Raw genomic sequence first — 18,630 nt, 5'->3', positions numbered from 1 at the left:
TAAGAATTTTTAGATGTTTGGACTAGAAACAAGACAAAAATACTAAAAGCATTTTTTGCATTGTAGTGATGTTCCCCAACCCGGGAAGAAGCTCATTGTAGTTCCTACCAGCCATTTGTTGTTGTCCTTAAAAAGAGATTTCTGTAAAAGAAACTTTGAGCGTCATAACTTTACAGATGTTGTTTATGTTCAAAAAGCAACATTACACACTAACTACAGTTAAACAAGTCAAATCATAATCAACCACCTCTTTAAAATTGAGCTTCGGGTCAAAATGACATGAGGGAAGGATGAGTTACTTAATGTTTAATTATATTCATATAAAGGGTGAAGATGTCAGTTTTTCTAGACTGGACATTACTTTTGGACACTTGTCCCATAACCCTTGTGTGTTGAAGCAGAAACACTCCTGCATGTTTTTCTGCCTCTCAAACACAGAAAACTCTTCCAGGGCTCCCTCAGAAATCTGCTTAAAACACTAGTACAAATGAAGTCGCGGCTCTGTGAGTGTTGAGTGTGTGTGAGCGCACGTACTGTAATACTACAGGGATCTCCACAGCAGATTGATTCTGTGACTGTACGTCTCTCTCTTCTGAATCTACAGAGCCGAGGTGAAAACAGAAGAGAAGCTCTGCTGCTTAGTGAACATAACCGATGAAAGAAACCTTCTGGGTTCAGCACAAGTTACAAGTAGAGCCCGTGTTCCCGAGGGTTTTATAAAAGCAGAGATGTGAAGCTTGTATTTTCGTTAAAGCACTTGCATTAATTATTCAATAAGAACTGTATTAATTTTGACATATCAAGTGTATGCATTGTTCTTTTTGAAGTGGGGCAACTTTTCTACGTGCATGAACTTACTGTTACCTTGCCTATAAAGTTGTGCACTTCTGAGGGCTCGTGCACCGGCCAAGATACTGCCATTTAGATGCATGTGGAACGGATCGCTCTCTCCAGGTATTAGAGACCTTATTGTTATATTAAATGTAAACACTAGACTACACTGAAAAAAAACTGCATGCATTTTGCAAAAAAACATTTTGTTTGTGCTTTTCTGCATGACTATGATCCTTCACAATAAATAATGCTTTACAGTTAACTTTGTTAGAGAAGTGTACAATTGACTTGTTTAATAAAATGCCTTCCTCACATGCTGAGTAATTAAATAATCTCCGAAAAGCCACACTAATGTTGACTCTTGTTTTATTACAAGCTCTGTTTCGTTCTCTTTTTGCAGACTCTCCTCTGAACGGCATTTATTTAAATGAGTGATTCTTCTGGGGTTGGATATTAAGCAGCTCCATGTCAACATTTCTCACTCGTTGCTCAACTGACCTCTGCAACTCTCACACCAGACACGCATCAAAGCAGCTGGAGCAACTTTACACATGGGTGAGTGACTTTTGGACACAATTTCCCATGGTAACCATGGCTGTTTCCGAAATCGACCCCTATACCCTTAAAGGCTTAATATGTAATTTTTCGCTACTAAAGGTGGCCAGCACTCAAACTGCCTTGGTGGAAAAGGGGTATATAAGGTAGGGCTGGACAATAATTCAATATCAATATATATCGCGATATAATTTTTTCAATAACGGTGATATGATTTTTAAACACATTTTCGATATTTCGATAAATACATTACAGCATTCCTCACTGACTGACGTTCAGGGCGCAGCCGTCAGAAAGAGCAGAACATGATTGGCTACTTGCGTGATGACGTACCCCACAGAAACACAGTCAGTGCTCAGCAGTAGTAGGCTGATAGATCCAACGCGGCAAGTTTTAGCTACAAAAAGAGTTTCCCTGACCGCAACACAAATGTGACTGAACGAACTTCCACAAGTAAGGAGAAATAAATAGTTGATAAGAGAAGAAAGACTAACGTTAATTCAGTAGAGTGGAAGTGGTTCGGCGTGTCCCCCGCTCTTTTAATAAAGTGTATTTTCATCCCCCGCACATTTACTGGGTCTCACCGGTCCTAGTCGACCCGCTCCGAGCGGGATTCGAAACGGCAGTAGGGACTTTAAGCAACAGCCACTGATAGAACGGCAACAGCGACCGGAAGTAAACGTTTAACTGCCGTAGCCAAAGAATTTGACCAAATATAAAGAAACATGTAATTTAAAAAGCAAGGGAATGGTTGCTTTTGGCATTAAATTATAAACAGATACAATTAAAATGCCACATAACTATATTTACTTATCTAATCTGTCACGTATTAATGACTACGGCAAATCAGCTGTTCTCCCGTAGTAGACGGTTACAGTAGAACGTCACGAAGTAGCAGTTAAAGTCGCGCATGCGCAATAGAACGCCAGAACGCCGTTGCCGTTCCATCAGTGGCTGTTGCTTAAAGTCCCTATTACCTGGAGCGAGGGCGGGCAAGTTAACAGGGACGCTATAGACTGCTTTCTCTAACCTCGGTTGATTGCGCGCTTCTTGAGGTCACGGGCAAGTGTAGCCTATACATAGAAACCAACGTGAATACATCAAGATATAATTTCAGAGACAAAAAATAATCTATGCATGACCTGTCATTTTATTCGTATCTAAATATGAGGAGGGCGCTCTCACAGAAAGTCCAAAAGTGGATTCGTAGAAACTTACTGTCGCGCTGGAGCTGCAGCTGAAGGAAAACTATCATTATGAGCTGAAAGGTGACGACGACAGTCAGACGATTGCGACAATATATGAAAGCAATGAAGGAGCATCATGAGCAACAAAACTGTTTTCAACACTGATAATAATCATAAATGTTTGTTGAGCATCAAATCCTAATATGAGAATGATGAGTGACACTGAAGACTGGAGAAATGATGATAAATTCAGCTTTGATCACAGAAATAAATGACACTTTACTATATATTCACGTAGTGAACAGATGATGTAGATCAGAATATTTCACTGTATTACGTTTTTTACTGCATTTTTAATTAAATAACTGCAGCATTAAATATATGCTATAAAAAATGTATGCTTTTGCATAAATGGAAAATAGAGCGCTATGAATTGTTCTTCACTGAAATTTAAAACTTAAATGAAAATGCTCAATAAACTGCGTCTGCGGCATAGGAGCGCTGTATGCTGTGAAGCAGATCCACCATCTGAAGAAGATCCATCCGCTAGAATATTCTGAGTCAGGCTGAATCCTGGCTGAAGCACTTTTGTTTAATCTATATTAAGAATAATATAATCAGCCTATATTATAGTTTAAAGGGGTACTTCAGCGCTGGGAAGATGAATCTGTATTTAAACTGGGTCATTAATGTAGTAGAAATGTGAAATTATTTTTTAATTTGGTGCTTTCTAGACTGAGAAAAGACAGAAAATGTATTTTTGTCTCATGGGGATGAAAGACTACAATTCCCAGAATGCTTCGCTGCCCTGTGAGGCCATTCACAAAGCCAGCTACTGGATTACAGAGACTGAGTTCCTACAATTAAATACTGAACGTGTCTGTTCAATATAACGATCGAGTTGCCATGAGTTTCACAGCAGACTCAGATTACATTTAACGTCATAAATGAGTTGATGAGTGATGAGAGCTGAGGTAATCACGACCACATTCGCGGCATACATTCACAACGCGTTTTCAGTTCATGCCTTTGGAAGCTTAACTTTCATAGAAATTAATTTGAGAAGTTAAAACACTTACATTGCTTAGCATCCGTTTAAATTAATGCCTGTAGCTGAGCTGTGCTGTAAGTGTGATCTCCATTCCCCATGCACGAGTTGAAAACATGCGGAAATGGCTCCCTCTGCTGGCTGTAGTCTTTAGCCTCTGGGCAATCATTCCTCTCGTGACGCAAATATCGTCAATTTGCGTCACGAGAGGAATTTTTCCAGAAATAAAATGCATAAATCTCTCGTCTCAGGGGGATATAAGAGGGGGGAGCACGATCATTTGAATATACTCCAGGGTTTCTACTGATACAAAGCCATATGCTAATCGCTGAAGTAACCCTTTAAACTTAAAGATATTAATATTAATAAAGTGAGAGTCTTATGTTTATTTGATGTTGATTTCACATTTCTTTTTCATATAAAGGCTAAATACAAATAAAAGGTGAACATTAATTTATTTGTACTGGTTTTATTTCTAAAAAATTATATAGTTTTATAGGAGGACTATTCATAGACTTGGCAAATACATTTTTCAGAAGTTTGTAGGTACAGACATCCTTTGTGGCAGTTCTTAGTAGTTTTTTCTAAAGCTTTTATATAATTCATATCGATATCGGAATTATATCGTATCGACCGAAATTAAGAAAAATATCGTGATATGAATTTTGGCCATATCGTCCAGCCCTAATATAAGGCATGGTAAAACATGATACTCATTGTAAATCAAGATTTAAACTAGAGGGCTACATTGAGATTGAGTCCCAACGCAAATCTCGCGGGAGCGGGCGGTTTGAATTTTGCTGCGGGCAGCTAAAAAAAACACAGCGGGATAGGGAGGTTGCCTAGCGCCATATTGGAGGTGTCAATAGATGATGTAGAAAAGAACCTCAAACGAGGTATTTACAGCAAAAAAGCTAAGCAAGGAAAGTCTGACATTTGGAGAAGTTTCTCAATTGTTTGTGATAAAGATGGAAAGGAGCTGGACTTGTGCAAAAATACTCATCTACAATGGGCACAAATCCGACACGTCTGGGTTGTGGTGACACACCTGCTCTGTTCTCCCCGGTCAAAGTTTTCATGCAGCTTAGTTTATCAAATTTTTTTTTTTTTTTTTTTTTTGCAAAGCAGTCTATTTTTATGTGCAAAGTTTTTGATAAAAACGAAATTATATTTGAATGTATTGTGCGTTTTGTACTTTTTTTTTTTTTTTTTTTTTTTTTTACATGCAGGCCAGGGAAACGAAACAAACAACCCCATGAATCTCTTTAATAATATCAATACAAATAGGCCTACGTGTTTTTTTTCTTCCTGCGGGATGGGAGAAGACAAAATCAATGCATCTCTATTATTGTGCGGGAATAAATTCTCAGCGTTTTGCGGGTGCGGGCGGGAGTGGACATACATATTGCGGGAGCGGGCGGGAGTGGACATACATATTGCGGGAGCGGGCGGGAGTGGACATACATATTGCGGGAGCGGGCGGGAGTGTAACACATACATTGCAGGAGCGGGCGGTAATGGTCAGAAATTCGGCGGGCGCGGGCGGGAGCGGGATGAAGAAAACAGTCCTGCACAGGGCTCTAATTTAAACATTAAGACTAACTGTGTTGAGCTGTAGAACAATGATTAGTTTTCTGTCGATGAATGTCTCCAAACAGTTGCTCACCTGTCTAATAAAACACATCATATGTCCTTGGCGTTTCCATGGCTTCTACAAAATAATACCAGAAATCGAGGGTAACGCGGTTGGGTATGATGTCATTGATAGGCGACGCACGGTCCGTGTCCTGGTTAAAATATCTTATTTCTCTAGATTTAAACATGGTTGGAAATGTTAGTAATGTAAGTAAACATGCAAATATATAACATTATAGTGGTGTCCGAAACCGTGGCGGACATTATCAAGTGCACTTATTCAATCCCACAATGCACTGCAATAATGAGTGTACAATTTATGTACACTAGGGGTGTCCCCGACTAAGGATTTACACATTCGAATCAGAATTTTCGAATCTCTATATGTTCGACCGATAGTCGAATCATCTGTGTGTGTGTAAACCATAGACCGGAAAAAAATAAACGGTATAAACGGGTTGGCAAGGGCAGGACACTAGTCAGCAGGAGGCTAAGACTATTTTTATTTTACTTTACACACGGCACACGGCCACCACTTTTGATAAAGTGATCAAAACTAGGTTACACTACACATTCGTACATTAACCGTTCTCTCATAACATTTAAACGCCGCAATCGAAACACAGAACATCACACAAATATATAAAAGAACATTTTGATAAATAAACCTAAAAAAAAATTCTTGCCTAGAGAGGAAACTTGAGACACTTTGAGTGCGTTTATATGCACGTTCTTAAGCCGATTGTGCATAAAGGGGGTCGCAAACCGGACTGAAGCTCAGCGCCGTGTCTCAGGGATCTCACACCAGGCAGACGTGAACATTATATACGCGCGAGCTCAATTTTGAATCGACTTCTGACAGAAGAGCTGCACGATGAGTGTATCTTGTAGCACAGGGTGAAATCAGTATGTACATTCACGATTTGAGGGAAATATAAATGTAATCGTCGCGGACAGGCGTCGAATACCACCGTCGGTGTATATGTGTTCGAATTTTAAAGGCACGGCGCGGCCGGTGTGAAGCTCAGTGCCCTTAAAGGGGCGATCGCTCAGCGCCGCGACACGTCTATAACACTAATATTGAGCACCCCCATATTGCCAAAATGGACTGATCCTCGTTTCATAACACCCGAGAAGATACGACCATGAGATTAGTCGAATCCGGTCCTGCATATCGATGCATCGAATCTTCGACTATTAGGGGTCACCCCTAAATGTACACACTCGGTAATGCGCTGTAAGAGTCACCAAAATTAATTCCTGCATCTGACCAGAAGATGATGAATCATCCGTCCATTTTCCAAACCGCTGGTCCAATGTGGCTACAGCGTATAGGTATAAATGCCTTCTTAATTGATTATTAAATTGTTTAATTATGGTTTATACATGCTAGTTTGAAGATAAATCTTTTTATTACTACTGGAACTGCTGTGTCAAATTGTCAAATGATTATTAAACAGCAAGGAGAAACTATGCAAAAGCAGCAGCCCTTCCTCGTTTTCATTCACTCCTAGAAGTGGACTATATTAGTGGATTAATGAAGGGAATAGTGAATGAGGGTATAGGGGGAGATTTCAAACACAACACAAGGCTGCTTTTAACTCAACTTTTAGACATAGGGCCTGTCCCAAAAGGCACACTTCATATGCACTTTTGGTCTTGTGAGCTTACAATGGCTGCCATGTGCGCGTATCCATCAAATCAATGAGACCGTAGGGTGCCCCATTTGTTATTTTAGGTCTCAGGAGGGTCCTCGCATGCACCCTCTTTGCGGTCAATATGCGCCCTCCATGCACAATTTTACAGAGCCCGCACTGAAGCGAACTCCACCTCAGACTTCCCCGCAGTCAAAACGCCGTTACGTCACGAAAGACAGCGAGTGTTTAGGGTGCCATTTGGGACAGGGCCATACACTCACAAACTTCCCCTCTCAGGGAAATCCTCGCCGCCATTTTGAAGTGTGTTCAGCTTTGTCAAGCGGGCGAGGGAAGTTTATTTGGACAGACCCTCGATCCCTCAATTTTGGCAGAGAGAACGAGTCTACTAAATATGTACAGTATACATCAGACAGGTCCATAGACTACTGCAACACTATTGTGATGTGCTTAATTTACCCCCACCCCTCTCTAGTGTATGATACAGGATTTATGGGGACATTTAACATAATACTTGTGGCTACCGTAAGCTGATTGTTAAGGTGATGATATATAGGGCAACTTTTTGAGCATTGTTGGCTTCAACTGGCAACCAAGTGAGACACAGGACCCATGACCGATCTAAAGTATCCAGTATTTGTTGCCCATTCTCAATAGGAAATCGCTCTGCAAAACTGCCTGACAACATTGCTCAAAAAAGTTGCCCCATGTATCATCGCCTTTATAGTTTACTGTACTGTATTATTTTTGCTTGTGTAATCTTTTTATGTTTTCTCCAACAGCCCAAGCATAGCTATAGGCATATAGAATAGTGCATAAAACAAATTCATAAGGAAAAAAACATAAATCAGCTCCATTGCATTCCAGTGATCACGGTCCAGTTGTGGGCGCTCGTGCAATGCAAAAAGTGATGTATATCTGAGGACTAATGTGAAAAAACACTTAATGGTGCTTAATCAACAAACCAAACTCCGTAAACACCATACTAATAAAGCTTATGTACAGAAAAGCAGATGAGCCTAAAATATGTACGCAACACATTTAATTACCCGTTGAGTGTTTTCCTTGCATAGAAAACGCTAAGTATTAAGCCACGGTAAGCGTTTTTCAGGCTTTGGGCTTTTCACTATGGAAGCCTGTTTCGACACAATTGAGTAAGAAAAATGATTTCTTTCTCACAATAATGACTTAACATCTCGTAATAGTGAGAAACTTTCTCGTAAGCGCACAATGTGTCGTGATGACAGTTTCTCATTATTATGACTTAAAGGTGCACTATGTAGAATTGTTCAGTAAAATATCTTAAAACCACCAGGCCAGTGTGATATATTTTGTTCAGTTGAGTTCTTACAATATATCAAATGTTTCCAAGTATTTGTAAATTGTGAGAAAATTGCTATTTTACCCAAGGAGCCGGGACATCTGAGGGAGTCGCCTGTTAATTGGGTCTCATCTGCGTTAACCTCGGTTTCCGGTTTTATTCTGCAGAAACACTTTACTCTCACTGCGTTACCTCACACTCTTGACCGGAAAAGCGGAAATGGCGCCGGCGACTGTGGCATAATAAAAGTTCCGCTGCTTGTGAGGGGAGTGTTGGGTTCTTCTCATTAACAATCGCTCCAGCGACCTCACTCAGCTCCTCAACACTCGCTCCAGCTCTGCTTCACACTACAGTAACGTTAATAATCACATCCATGAAAATGTTTGCTGCTCAAGTCCTATCCCGATTCTTTCCCACCGGCTGTGAGTTGAAGAACACGTCCCAAGATTCTGAGCTCAAACCTGGTGTCCTCAAATTACGCCTTTGTTTTGAATAGATGCCCTCTAATGGACGGAAAAGTTACATAAGCCCCTTTCACACTGCGATTCCAGCAAATACACGGATAATGTGACCCGGCATTTGTTCCCGGGCCGCTAGATTTGGTCCATTCACACTACCAGCAAAATACCGTAATATGTGCACTTTCACACACAACCCGTAACGGTCCCGGGTCGAGTTGACGCGTGACATCCGGATGTGACGTATAACGGCGAGCGATCTCAGCTTCAGCGCGGATAGTAAGGAGCTCCGTGGTCTCGACTTGTGTCCAGTTTGCACACATTTCTGCTTGTTTAATTTTAGTTTCTTTTGTATACGAACACTCTCTGCGTTTAAAACACCGACTAGCTCTTCTGGCACTGCAGGGTTGTATTATTGAAAAAACAAGCTCTAGGAGTCGCACGATAACTACGTACACGTTGCGGCATTAGTTTTGGCTTTTGTTCACACAGCGCTCGTCCCGGGTCGAATCCCGCAATGTTACTCGGTCCCCGACCCGGGTTCAATTCGGTAATCAATTCCGGGACGTGGTTGCTTTCACACAGAAGGCGACCTGGCAATGTTGCGGGAATATTGCGGGTCCGACGTGCAGTGTGAAAGGGGCTTTAGTGTAGCTTTGAAGTATCATATTTTTTTACTCAATTGTGGCGAAAATGGGCTTCCATTATCCCGGAAGTGAGAAGGGCATTACCTTTTTTGACTGAAACGCAGGCACCCAGTTTAAAATATAGACAATTATAACAGGCTTACCATAGTGAATCAGAGTAAAACAAGATGATGTTTTGTCATTATTTCAATTCTGTTAATGTTTGAACAAAAAAAAGTTGCATAGTGTATCTTTAACATTGGTTACAGTATTTATTAGTCTTTGCTAATGTTAGTTAATAAAAATACAACTGTTCATTGTCGGTTCGTGTTAGCTCAAGAAATATGATTAATTAATGCTATGTAACCTTATTGTAACTAATGTAACCTTATTGTAAAGTAACACATTTGATTAAAGTAGAAAAACTTAAAAAATGTTTTTGGTAATACTTTATTTTACAGTGTTAAGTACTTAAGTAATAACTAAAAATTAAGCATAATTAAATGCAACTAACCCTCAACCAAATCCTAACCCTATAGTAAGTATATTCACTTAATATTACTTAATACTTAAATGTAATTACAGTGTAACAATAACACCTTAAAATAAAGTGTAACTGTTTTCATGTAAACTTTGATAAATCATCCTCATGCATATTGTGAAAGGTACTGGCTTTACCAGCATTATGTGATCATGACACTGAGGTTTGAGGTAAAAAACAGCAACATAGGTCAGTAATAATGTGAACACTTGCAGTATGACGTTAAAGTCTTTTGAAACCGTATATTTCTATTCCAAATGCTTTCGAGCTGAACTTGCACTGAACCCAGAACTCAGTTCTTGCTCTTTTCAGATCTAGTCCAGATGCATTTGTGAAGATAAAGATGTCTGGATAATGCGACACGAACAATCATTACATTTTGAAACTATACACCAGTCAAAGCCGTATGAAGGATGTACATTAGCGAGCACGATTACGCATTTAAACAGGGTGTCTTTTCAAAGCATATCAGCGGCCCAATGAACTCCAGCGCTGAATCAGCAGAAAAACACACATGATAAAAGACAGAAAATCAAAGCGCTGCCCTTCATCCAGACATGTCTTTCCATCATGCAGTATCTGTAAGACATCAGTTCTGCTTCATCTCCACACACAAAACAGCACAAGAGAGACGATCCGATCCCTGAAACCATCGTCTGAGATCATTCCCTCACAGCAAAGCTTCTCAAAGACCTCCTGCCACTCGCTTTGGGCTGTAATCGGAGAATCGCATGAGCACAATGGGTTTGTTAAGATCTGAATTCAAATTGTGTCCTTATGGAGCGGTTCATAAAAACACTGAGCGCCTCGGAGGAACTTCCTCTGATTCATAAACGCTGTAAACAGATGCTGCTCCTTTTATGAAATGAGCCTAAACTACGGCACATTTCCACCGTCACTGTCCATACCATTCATTTAACACACACCAACCTTTTGTGACACAATGCCTCTGTAGGGGGGCATGTTGTCACAGTGGAAAGCCTATTCAAATGAAGATTTTCAGAAAACACAAAGCTAACAAAAAACGCACAGTTTTAGTCAACAGATATGACCAGATATGAAACTAATGAATTAAATAACTGATGATTTATAAAATTAAGCCTTTATGTATAATGCATTATAGGTATTCATAATGCCCATTATAATGCATTGTCTTTTCATAAATAATTTTAATCAACATACATTATGCATAATAATAAATGTAATATAATGCATTATACTTTCTAAAGGTGTAACAATGTGTGTGTGTGTGTGTGTATATATATATATATATATATATATATATATATATATATATATATATATATATATATATATATATATATTATAACTAGTTAAAACATTTTCATGAGATCATACAATGCATTACAAAACACTGTTATAATGCATTATAGGTAGTCCATTATAATGCATTACTGTATATCTTTTTATGAATAAGTGTAATCAAAGTTACATGCATTATAATAATACACTGTAAAAGATTATTTAGAAAAAAAGTTACCTGGTTGCCTTAAAATTTTGAGTTCATTGAAATTAAAATTTTGAGTTAATACAACATTTTTTGAGATTCGACAACCTTTATTAAAATATTATTAAAAGATTTTGTAAGCATATTGGGTAATTGTGTGTGTTTTATTTGTGATGACGCAGTGAAACATGCCAAATAGTGCTATTTCCATGATTTATCAAATTTTTTATGTGGTTCAGATACAATAATATTTTGAGTTTCTATTTATTAAACAAATTTCCTTCATTGTATCAACTCAAATTTTTAATTTCAATAAACTCAAAATTTTAAGGCAACAAGGTTACTTACTTTTTAAAGTTAAACCAACAAAAACTATGCATTATAATATTCCTTGTTACATCTTAAATTGGTTCTTTGCCCTTTAATGCATTGTACTTTCTAAATGTGAAACAATTAATATTATAATGTATGTTACGTTACAATTATTCATACATTAGATCAATGCATTACAAAATGCATCATATAAAGTTTCTATCTTCTATATGATAGTCGCGTGTCCCCTTTAACCGTTTGAAGTGTTTTGGCTCCTCTCAGGATCGAGTAATGGATCCGTCTCTGCTGACTCGGCTCTGGTTTCCTTCTTTCAGCACAGGTGATGCTCATCTCAGGTAACACGGCAGTTCCTTCAACACTCGCCTCACTCCTCTAGTTTTTCATGTACTCTGACTTGGCACGATCTTAAATGTATCAGTGAAACAAGTGTGAAATAAATGTTGTGCTGTTGTAAATTCTGGTGAATCACCTTCCCTTTGGGTGAAGACGGTGCAGAGGTTTTTGAAGTGGAAACGATTTGCATATCATGAATAATTCATGAGGCCTGCTCTGAGCTACAGTTTTCCCACTAAAACAAGAAGCATTAAGAAAAGTAAATACTCCTCTGGCGACTGCAGGGCCCTGACATTACAATCATGAGGTTAATTCAAACACGGCTGCCCAGAAATATCAGCGGTAATGGAAATTAATAAAACATTCAAAAATCAGGGACGGTCTGTGAATAAGAATTTTTGTAGTTATGCTCAGCTATTTCAGCTAAAAAAATTCCATGACATTTTTACAAATCTCTATGACTTATATAAAGTTATAAGTTGTAAAATAAAAATAAAGAATCATTAAATCATTGATGAATCGAGTATGAGAATGGCTATCCTGATTTTTAATGTTTTGAATCTTGCTCTGATAAATTTTAAATATGTTTTTCATATTAATAAATAATAATATGTGAATTTACTGTGTTTTGAACAAACTTATGTCAAATAGCTAAAGTGCATCGTAAAAGCTGAGAAGTTTCATCTGAAGTTCTGTCTGCACATCTGTGCATTGTCTCTTGGGGGAGTGGCCATTGGCGCTTCCTCATGAATATTTAATTAGGTAGTCTCATGGGAGTGTATATGGACTTTAAATAGTTGTTGGTAATGGATACTGATTTCTGTGTGTGTTTACAGATCTGTTTTGAATTCCAGTATTTTCTTATCGTCATCTGACAACTGTTCACATGCATATATCGTTTAGAAATGTGCCTTAAAATTCATGTATCTTGAGGCAAAACAATATTTAAAGATATTTTAGTGCAAGATGCATCCAGCTAAAACAGCTCAAACATGCATTTTAGTCTGGGAATTTAGACCTTTCTTTTACAAAATTCACACAAGGTTTGACCGTGTAATTTAAATTGTAGAGTCTTTTCAGATTATATTATCCACATACTTAATTTTCCTCAAAAATGGAAACGTGCTAATCTAAAAACCCACTGAAAATGTATTGTTTTTTTCTTGGTTATGTAGTATTAGAGACTGCACAGAGTCCTAATGTAACATTTGAATTAGGCTAGTAGTGAAATGAGCAGTTATATTAGACTGATTGCTGATATTGATAAATCAGTTTTGTGCAAACATATAAAACTAAAATGTATCTTATCATAAATCATTTTAACCAAAGTTACATGCATTACAATAATATTATGCATTATAATACCATGCAAATTCCAGGTTACATCGGTTGTTTGTCCCGTGTTTTAAAATGCATTATACTTTCTAAAGGTGTAACAATGAATAGGTATGTATTATATTATGTAGTTACATTTTTTCACAAAATCATACAATGCATTGCAAAACACTTTTAGAATGCATTGTGTTATAATATTATTATATCATTAGTATATTATTATGCATTATAATACATGCATTGTAATATTTACAGATTCCCTGTTACCTCTGAAATCGGTTGTTTGTCCCGTGTTTTAATGCATTATACTTTCTAAAGGTGTAACAATGAATAGGTATTATAACTGTGGTTACAGGTATTCATGAGATGCTTTACTAAGCACTTTTTTGCATTATACGGTTAAGTGTTACCCTATCTTATCTAGTAGTAAAATAAACATACACTCTAAAAATGAAAGGTTGGGTTGAAAATGGACAAACCAGAAATTGGGTTGTTTAAATGGGTCTATTCACTAGGTTCAAACAACCCAATTTCTGGGTTTGTCCATTTTCAACCCAACTTGGGTTGTTTTTAACCCAGCATTTTTTAGAGTGTATACTTGAGCATGATATTGATAAATTTGTCAATAGTGCAACCACATAAAACTCAAACTTTTCCGTATGGTTAAATGACTCGGCTCAATCATCGTTTGTCATGCATACTCTATAAAAAATGCTGGGTTAAAAACAACCCAAGTTGGGTTGAAAATGAACTAACCCAGCAATTGGGTTGTTTTAACCCAGCGGCTGGGTTAAATGCTGCTTAATCCAGCATTTTTTAGAGTATATATTTGTTTGTACCTGTTCCGGCCCTTGGAAGCATATCCTGCACACCGGGGTTCCTTCTGCATAGCTGATGAAGGAGAAGCGGTCGTCCCTCCGGTCCTTGGAGAACTCCTCCGCCACCGCGGCACCCGTCCACCCGGACCCGTCCGCGGCTGCCTCCGGCCCGCCGGCGTCCTCTGTGGACGGGGTACTCCAGTCGCGGAGCCGGTGGGCTCGTAAGGTATTGTTGTTCTCTGAGGCATACGGGCTGACTCTGGCCGTTTGTCCGCTCATGGGGCTTGTGTGATCCTGTGGCCCGAGCAGAAACACCTTGAGGTCACTGAAGAGAACGCAACAGCGGCTCTTCAGCATGCCGTGACCGCGCAGCATCCAAAAACAGGAGAATCCAGACCAACTATTGCAGGTTCCCTTCGAGTTCAGACTGCGAGGAGTGAATATAAGCCATGGTATTCCACAAAACACTAAAAATTGAGAGCTCGGAGCCTTACAGTCGAAAACTGTCCATTGCACTTTTTAAAATAGCATGCAAGTGAGAAGTTATAAAGTGATCAATAAGTGCATTATCAGTCACTGATCTATATTTCGTCATGCATTGGGTAAAAAACAATAGAAAGGCAGTAAACAGGTGTCAGAAGCCATATGCTCGGTTTATTCCATTGGCTTTCTTATCGGTATTTCCTCCAGCAAAGTAAAAGATCTTCATAAGCATTCCTCATTCAGGTTAAAGCGACGCGTGGTGATGTTTGCAGCTCTGCTATTGTGCCGTCGTCTCGAGCTCATGCCATCGTTCGGTGATGTGTAATCCGCGAGCTGTCCTCTGCTCGGTGTCGGTGTGGCTGATGCGGTTTCAGCACTGAGATTCCCGGGACAGCTCCCGAGCACACGTCACGCGCGCGGATGATGCGGGAGGAGGGAAAGTGACGATGATGATGATGATGAAGTTGCCCGTCTGTTTTTTTTAAACTCTGTAATTAAATTATTTCGACAAGATGGAAAATATAGAAAAACAGGTGCTAAAGTTGTAGTCGACTTGATGTTGATATTAATTTTGTGTCCATCCAGCAGAAGAGATGCTTCAGAGAAAAACAAACTACACAAAACATCAGAGAACTCATCAAATCTATTGCTGAAAAGTCTGTTTGTGAAACATTTTTTGTGTTACCTTTTCTGTTTCATGAATCATTTTGTCATTCATTCATCCAGCCATCCGTCTATAAACCATCCATCCATCTAACTTCCATCCATCCAACTGCCCATCCATCCATTCATCCATCCGTCTATTATCCATCCATCCATCTATCTATTTACCATCAATCCATCCATCTAACTGCCCGTCCGTCCATCCATCCATCCATCTAACTGCCCGTCCATCCATCCATCCATCTAACTGTCATCCATCCATCCATCCATCCATTCATCTAACTGTTCGTCCATCCATCCATCCATTCATCTAACTGCCCGTCCATCCATCCATCCATCTAACTGTCATCCATCCATCCAACTGCCATCCATCCAACTGCCATCCATCCATCCATCCATTCATCTAACTGCCCGTCCATCCATTCATCCATTCATCTAAATGCTCGTCCATCCATCCATCCATCCATCTAACTGTCATCCATCCATCCATCCAACTGCCATCCATCCATCCATCCATCCATCCATCCATGTAACTGCCCGTCCTTCCATCCATCCATCCATCCATCCATCCATCCATTCATCTAACTGCCCGTCATTCCATCCATCCATTCATCTAAGTGCCCATCCATCCATCCATCTAAGTGCCCATCCATCCATCCATCCATCCATCCATCCATCCATCCAACTGCCATCCATCCATCCATCCATCTAACTGCCCGTCCTTCCATCCATCCATCCATCCATCCATCCATCCATCCATCCATCCATCCATCCATCCATCCATCTAACTGCCCGTCCTTCCATCCATCCATCCATCCATCCATCCATCCATCCATCCATCCATCCATCCATCCATCTAACTGCCCGTCCTTCTATCCATCCATTCATCCATCCTTCCATCCATCTAACTGCCCATCCTTCCATCCATCCATCCATCCATCCATCCATCCATCCATCTAACTGCCCATCCATCCATCTATCCAACTGCCCATCCATCTATCCATCAGTCTATTTACCATCCATCCATCTATTTACAATCCATCCATCCATCCATTCATCAATCCATCCATCTATTTAGCATCAGTCCATCCATCCATCCAAATAAAAATAAAACCTTTAAAAAATACTCTTATATTTAAAATAAATGTAAAACCTTAAAAAATATACTGATCTTTAAAAAAAAACAAAAAAAAACAAACAACCTTATATGGGACACTTAGTTATTTGGGACACTTTCACCCAGTCATTGCAGTGGCCAAAAATTGTATTACCCTTAAACATATTAATGTAGTTTTTGTGACAACTAGCCCTGGATTATAAAATTTAATTAACATGTTTCTCTAAGCAGCGGTAGCAAAATAGTTTAATTTCACTTCTTTTTCATTGTAAAGCGCATTTAACAAGAATGTTATTATGTTGACCCTTAGCCCCGCCCATCTGGCCTCCCCATTGGACATCGCTTGCGTCCATCACAGTGCGACCAGCAGCAGCGCGGACGTTATATGACGTCTTTCCGTCATTTCCTCTTCACCGCGTCGTTTGAAGTAGATGGTAAAGTTTATCTCTAAAACTAATAAATATTAACACAATTTTCTCGCGTTCATTTAGATTATTCAAACAATTAAACATTATACGACTCAAGTTTGTTTGAATCAAGTTGATTTGACAGTGTTAAACACTTTATGCTCGGAACTTTGACAGCATTGACCGAAGGCTAAAATGTAAACAAGATCGCTAGCAGACTTAGAATATTAGAGCTGGGAATATCTCTTTAAATATAATATATGTATATGTGAACGTTTAAAATACGACATGTGTGAGTTTAGCGGCTGTACGTTTTAAGAAGAGACTCATAAGCTTGTGAGGCTCAGTTGTAATGATGTCTGTGAGTCTGACTCCAGAACAGCAGAGGAGGATAGAAGAAAACAGACAACGCGCACTGGCCAGGAGAGCCGAAAGACAGGCTCAACTGACCCCTGGATCTGCCCAAAACCAGCACATACAGCCCCTCTCTGTAGAGCCAGCGGCCACAGGATGCCCAGCAAAGAACAGCCAGCAGTGTGCATCTGATCGGGCACATCCAGGGGCACCTGCTCATGCTGGACGACAGGTGGGCACACATCTCTGAAGTCAGAAACGACTGATAATAGTTCATTTTTATACTTAAGTTTCAGATAGTCAATGTGCAGAGCTGATGGCAATTATTTGTCATCAAAAAAATACAAATTCTGTCATTATTTACTCACACAAAATTTCGACAGAATTTTGGTAACCAAACATTTGATAGACTTCCATAATAGGGGGGTGGGGAGATATCCCCCCTTATATTTCATCTTATATCATATGGAAATCCCCCCCCCCCTCTTTATATCATCTTATATAATCTTTTGTGTTCAGCAGAAGTAAGTTGTTCATACAAGTTTGGAGGGTTAGTAAATGATGACAGAAATTAAATTTTTGAGTAAACTATCCCTTTAAGAAAAGTAAAATATGAGCCAATTTAGGAGCCTTTCTGATTTATCTATCAATCATTAATCAACTGACTACCAACAACCACAAATTTTATTCTACTAGCAACACTACTAGACATAATTCTACTTGATTAGAACAACAAAAAATGCCGGTTTCACTTTATTTTGATGGTCTTTTAAACATCAAAGTGTTACACATTTTTTTAAATTAATATTAATGATGCATAATTTTTAATAGACAATAACCTGTATTAAATTATAGGGGTGTAAGGACACCCTCATGTCACAATTTGATACATGTCACGATACTTTTGATTCTCCCAAGACATAATATTTACTGATACATAATATTTTACAAAAAATGTACTGTTGATTAAAATGCTCAATTTGGTATTTCATTGGGGATGGAAATTAATAGCTTTTTTATAGATTAAGACTTAGACCTGGTGTTGTAACCCAATCAACAGGACAACGGAGACACCAGATTAAAAATATTCATGATTATGAAAATACAGAATTATTTTAGATGAATATGATTGCACTCGGTCACTGACTAGATATGTTTAAACTAATGTGGTCCACTTTTTACTGGTAACAAAAGATATTTGGCATTATCACGACCCACAAATATTCCCCCAGTGCATTATTATACATTATATTCAGGATTATATATAGTAGTTTAATGTACTACTGACACTAAAACTCTGAAATTGTAAACTTAAATTTTTTTCTCACATAGTAATTGTCATATTTCACTATTCATGAATCACGATACATATTCTTGCATTTTTGTATCGCGATATATTGTGACAATATATTGTTACACCCCATTTACTTGTAAAGTTTATATGAATAATCAATAACCA

General features: G+C 38.7%; 2 protein-coding genes across 3 annotated transcripts in view; one reads left to right on the top strand and one right to left on the bottom strand.

Moving 5' to 3' along the window:
- Positions 1 to 15,021, bottom strand: part of marchf4b (membrane associated ring-CH-type finger 4b) — a 51,216-nt gene extending 36,195 nt beyond the window's left edge. The window contains exon 1 of the mRNA XM_067444618.1: positions 14,169 to 15,021. Coding sequence (XP_067300719.1) covers positions 14,169 to 14,522 — 354 coding nt within the window. The 5' untranslated portion in view covers positions 14,523 to 15,021. The remainder of the gene's footprint in view (positions 1 to 14,168) is intronic.
- A 1,619-nt stretch (positions 15,022 to 16,640) lies between these two features.
- The window catches only part of smarcal1 (SWI/SNF related, matrix associated, actin dependent regulator of chromatin, subfamily a-like 1), a 29,550-nt gene continuing 27,560 nt past the window's right edge, over positions 16,641 to 18,630 (top strand). Inside the window, exon 1 of one of the 2 annotated variants that reach the window (XR_010905085.1) lies at positions 16,641 to 17,403. Coding sequence is in view for 1 of the 2 variants with exons in the window: in XM_067444609.1 (XP_067300710.1) it covers positions 17,170 to 17,403 (234 nt within the window). In the remaining variant the exon portion in view is untranslated. The remainder of the gene's footprint in view (positions 17,404 to 18,630) is intronic. The other variant, XM_067444609.1, reaches the window with a different exon arrangement.

This window comes from Pseudorasbora parva, chromosome 5, assembly GCF_024679245.1.
Source record: "Pseudorasbora parva isolate DD20220531a chromosome 5, ASM2467924v1, whole genome shotgun sequence".
NCBI lineage: Eukaryota > Metazoa > Chordata > Actinopteri > Cypriniformes > Gobionidae > Pseudorasbora > Pseudorasbora parva.
The sequence above is the reverse complement of the archived record's forward strand: the minus strand, read 5'-3'. Positions and strand labels throughout refer to the sequence as shown.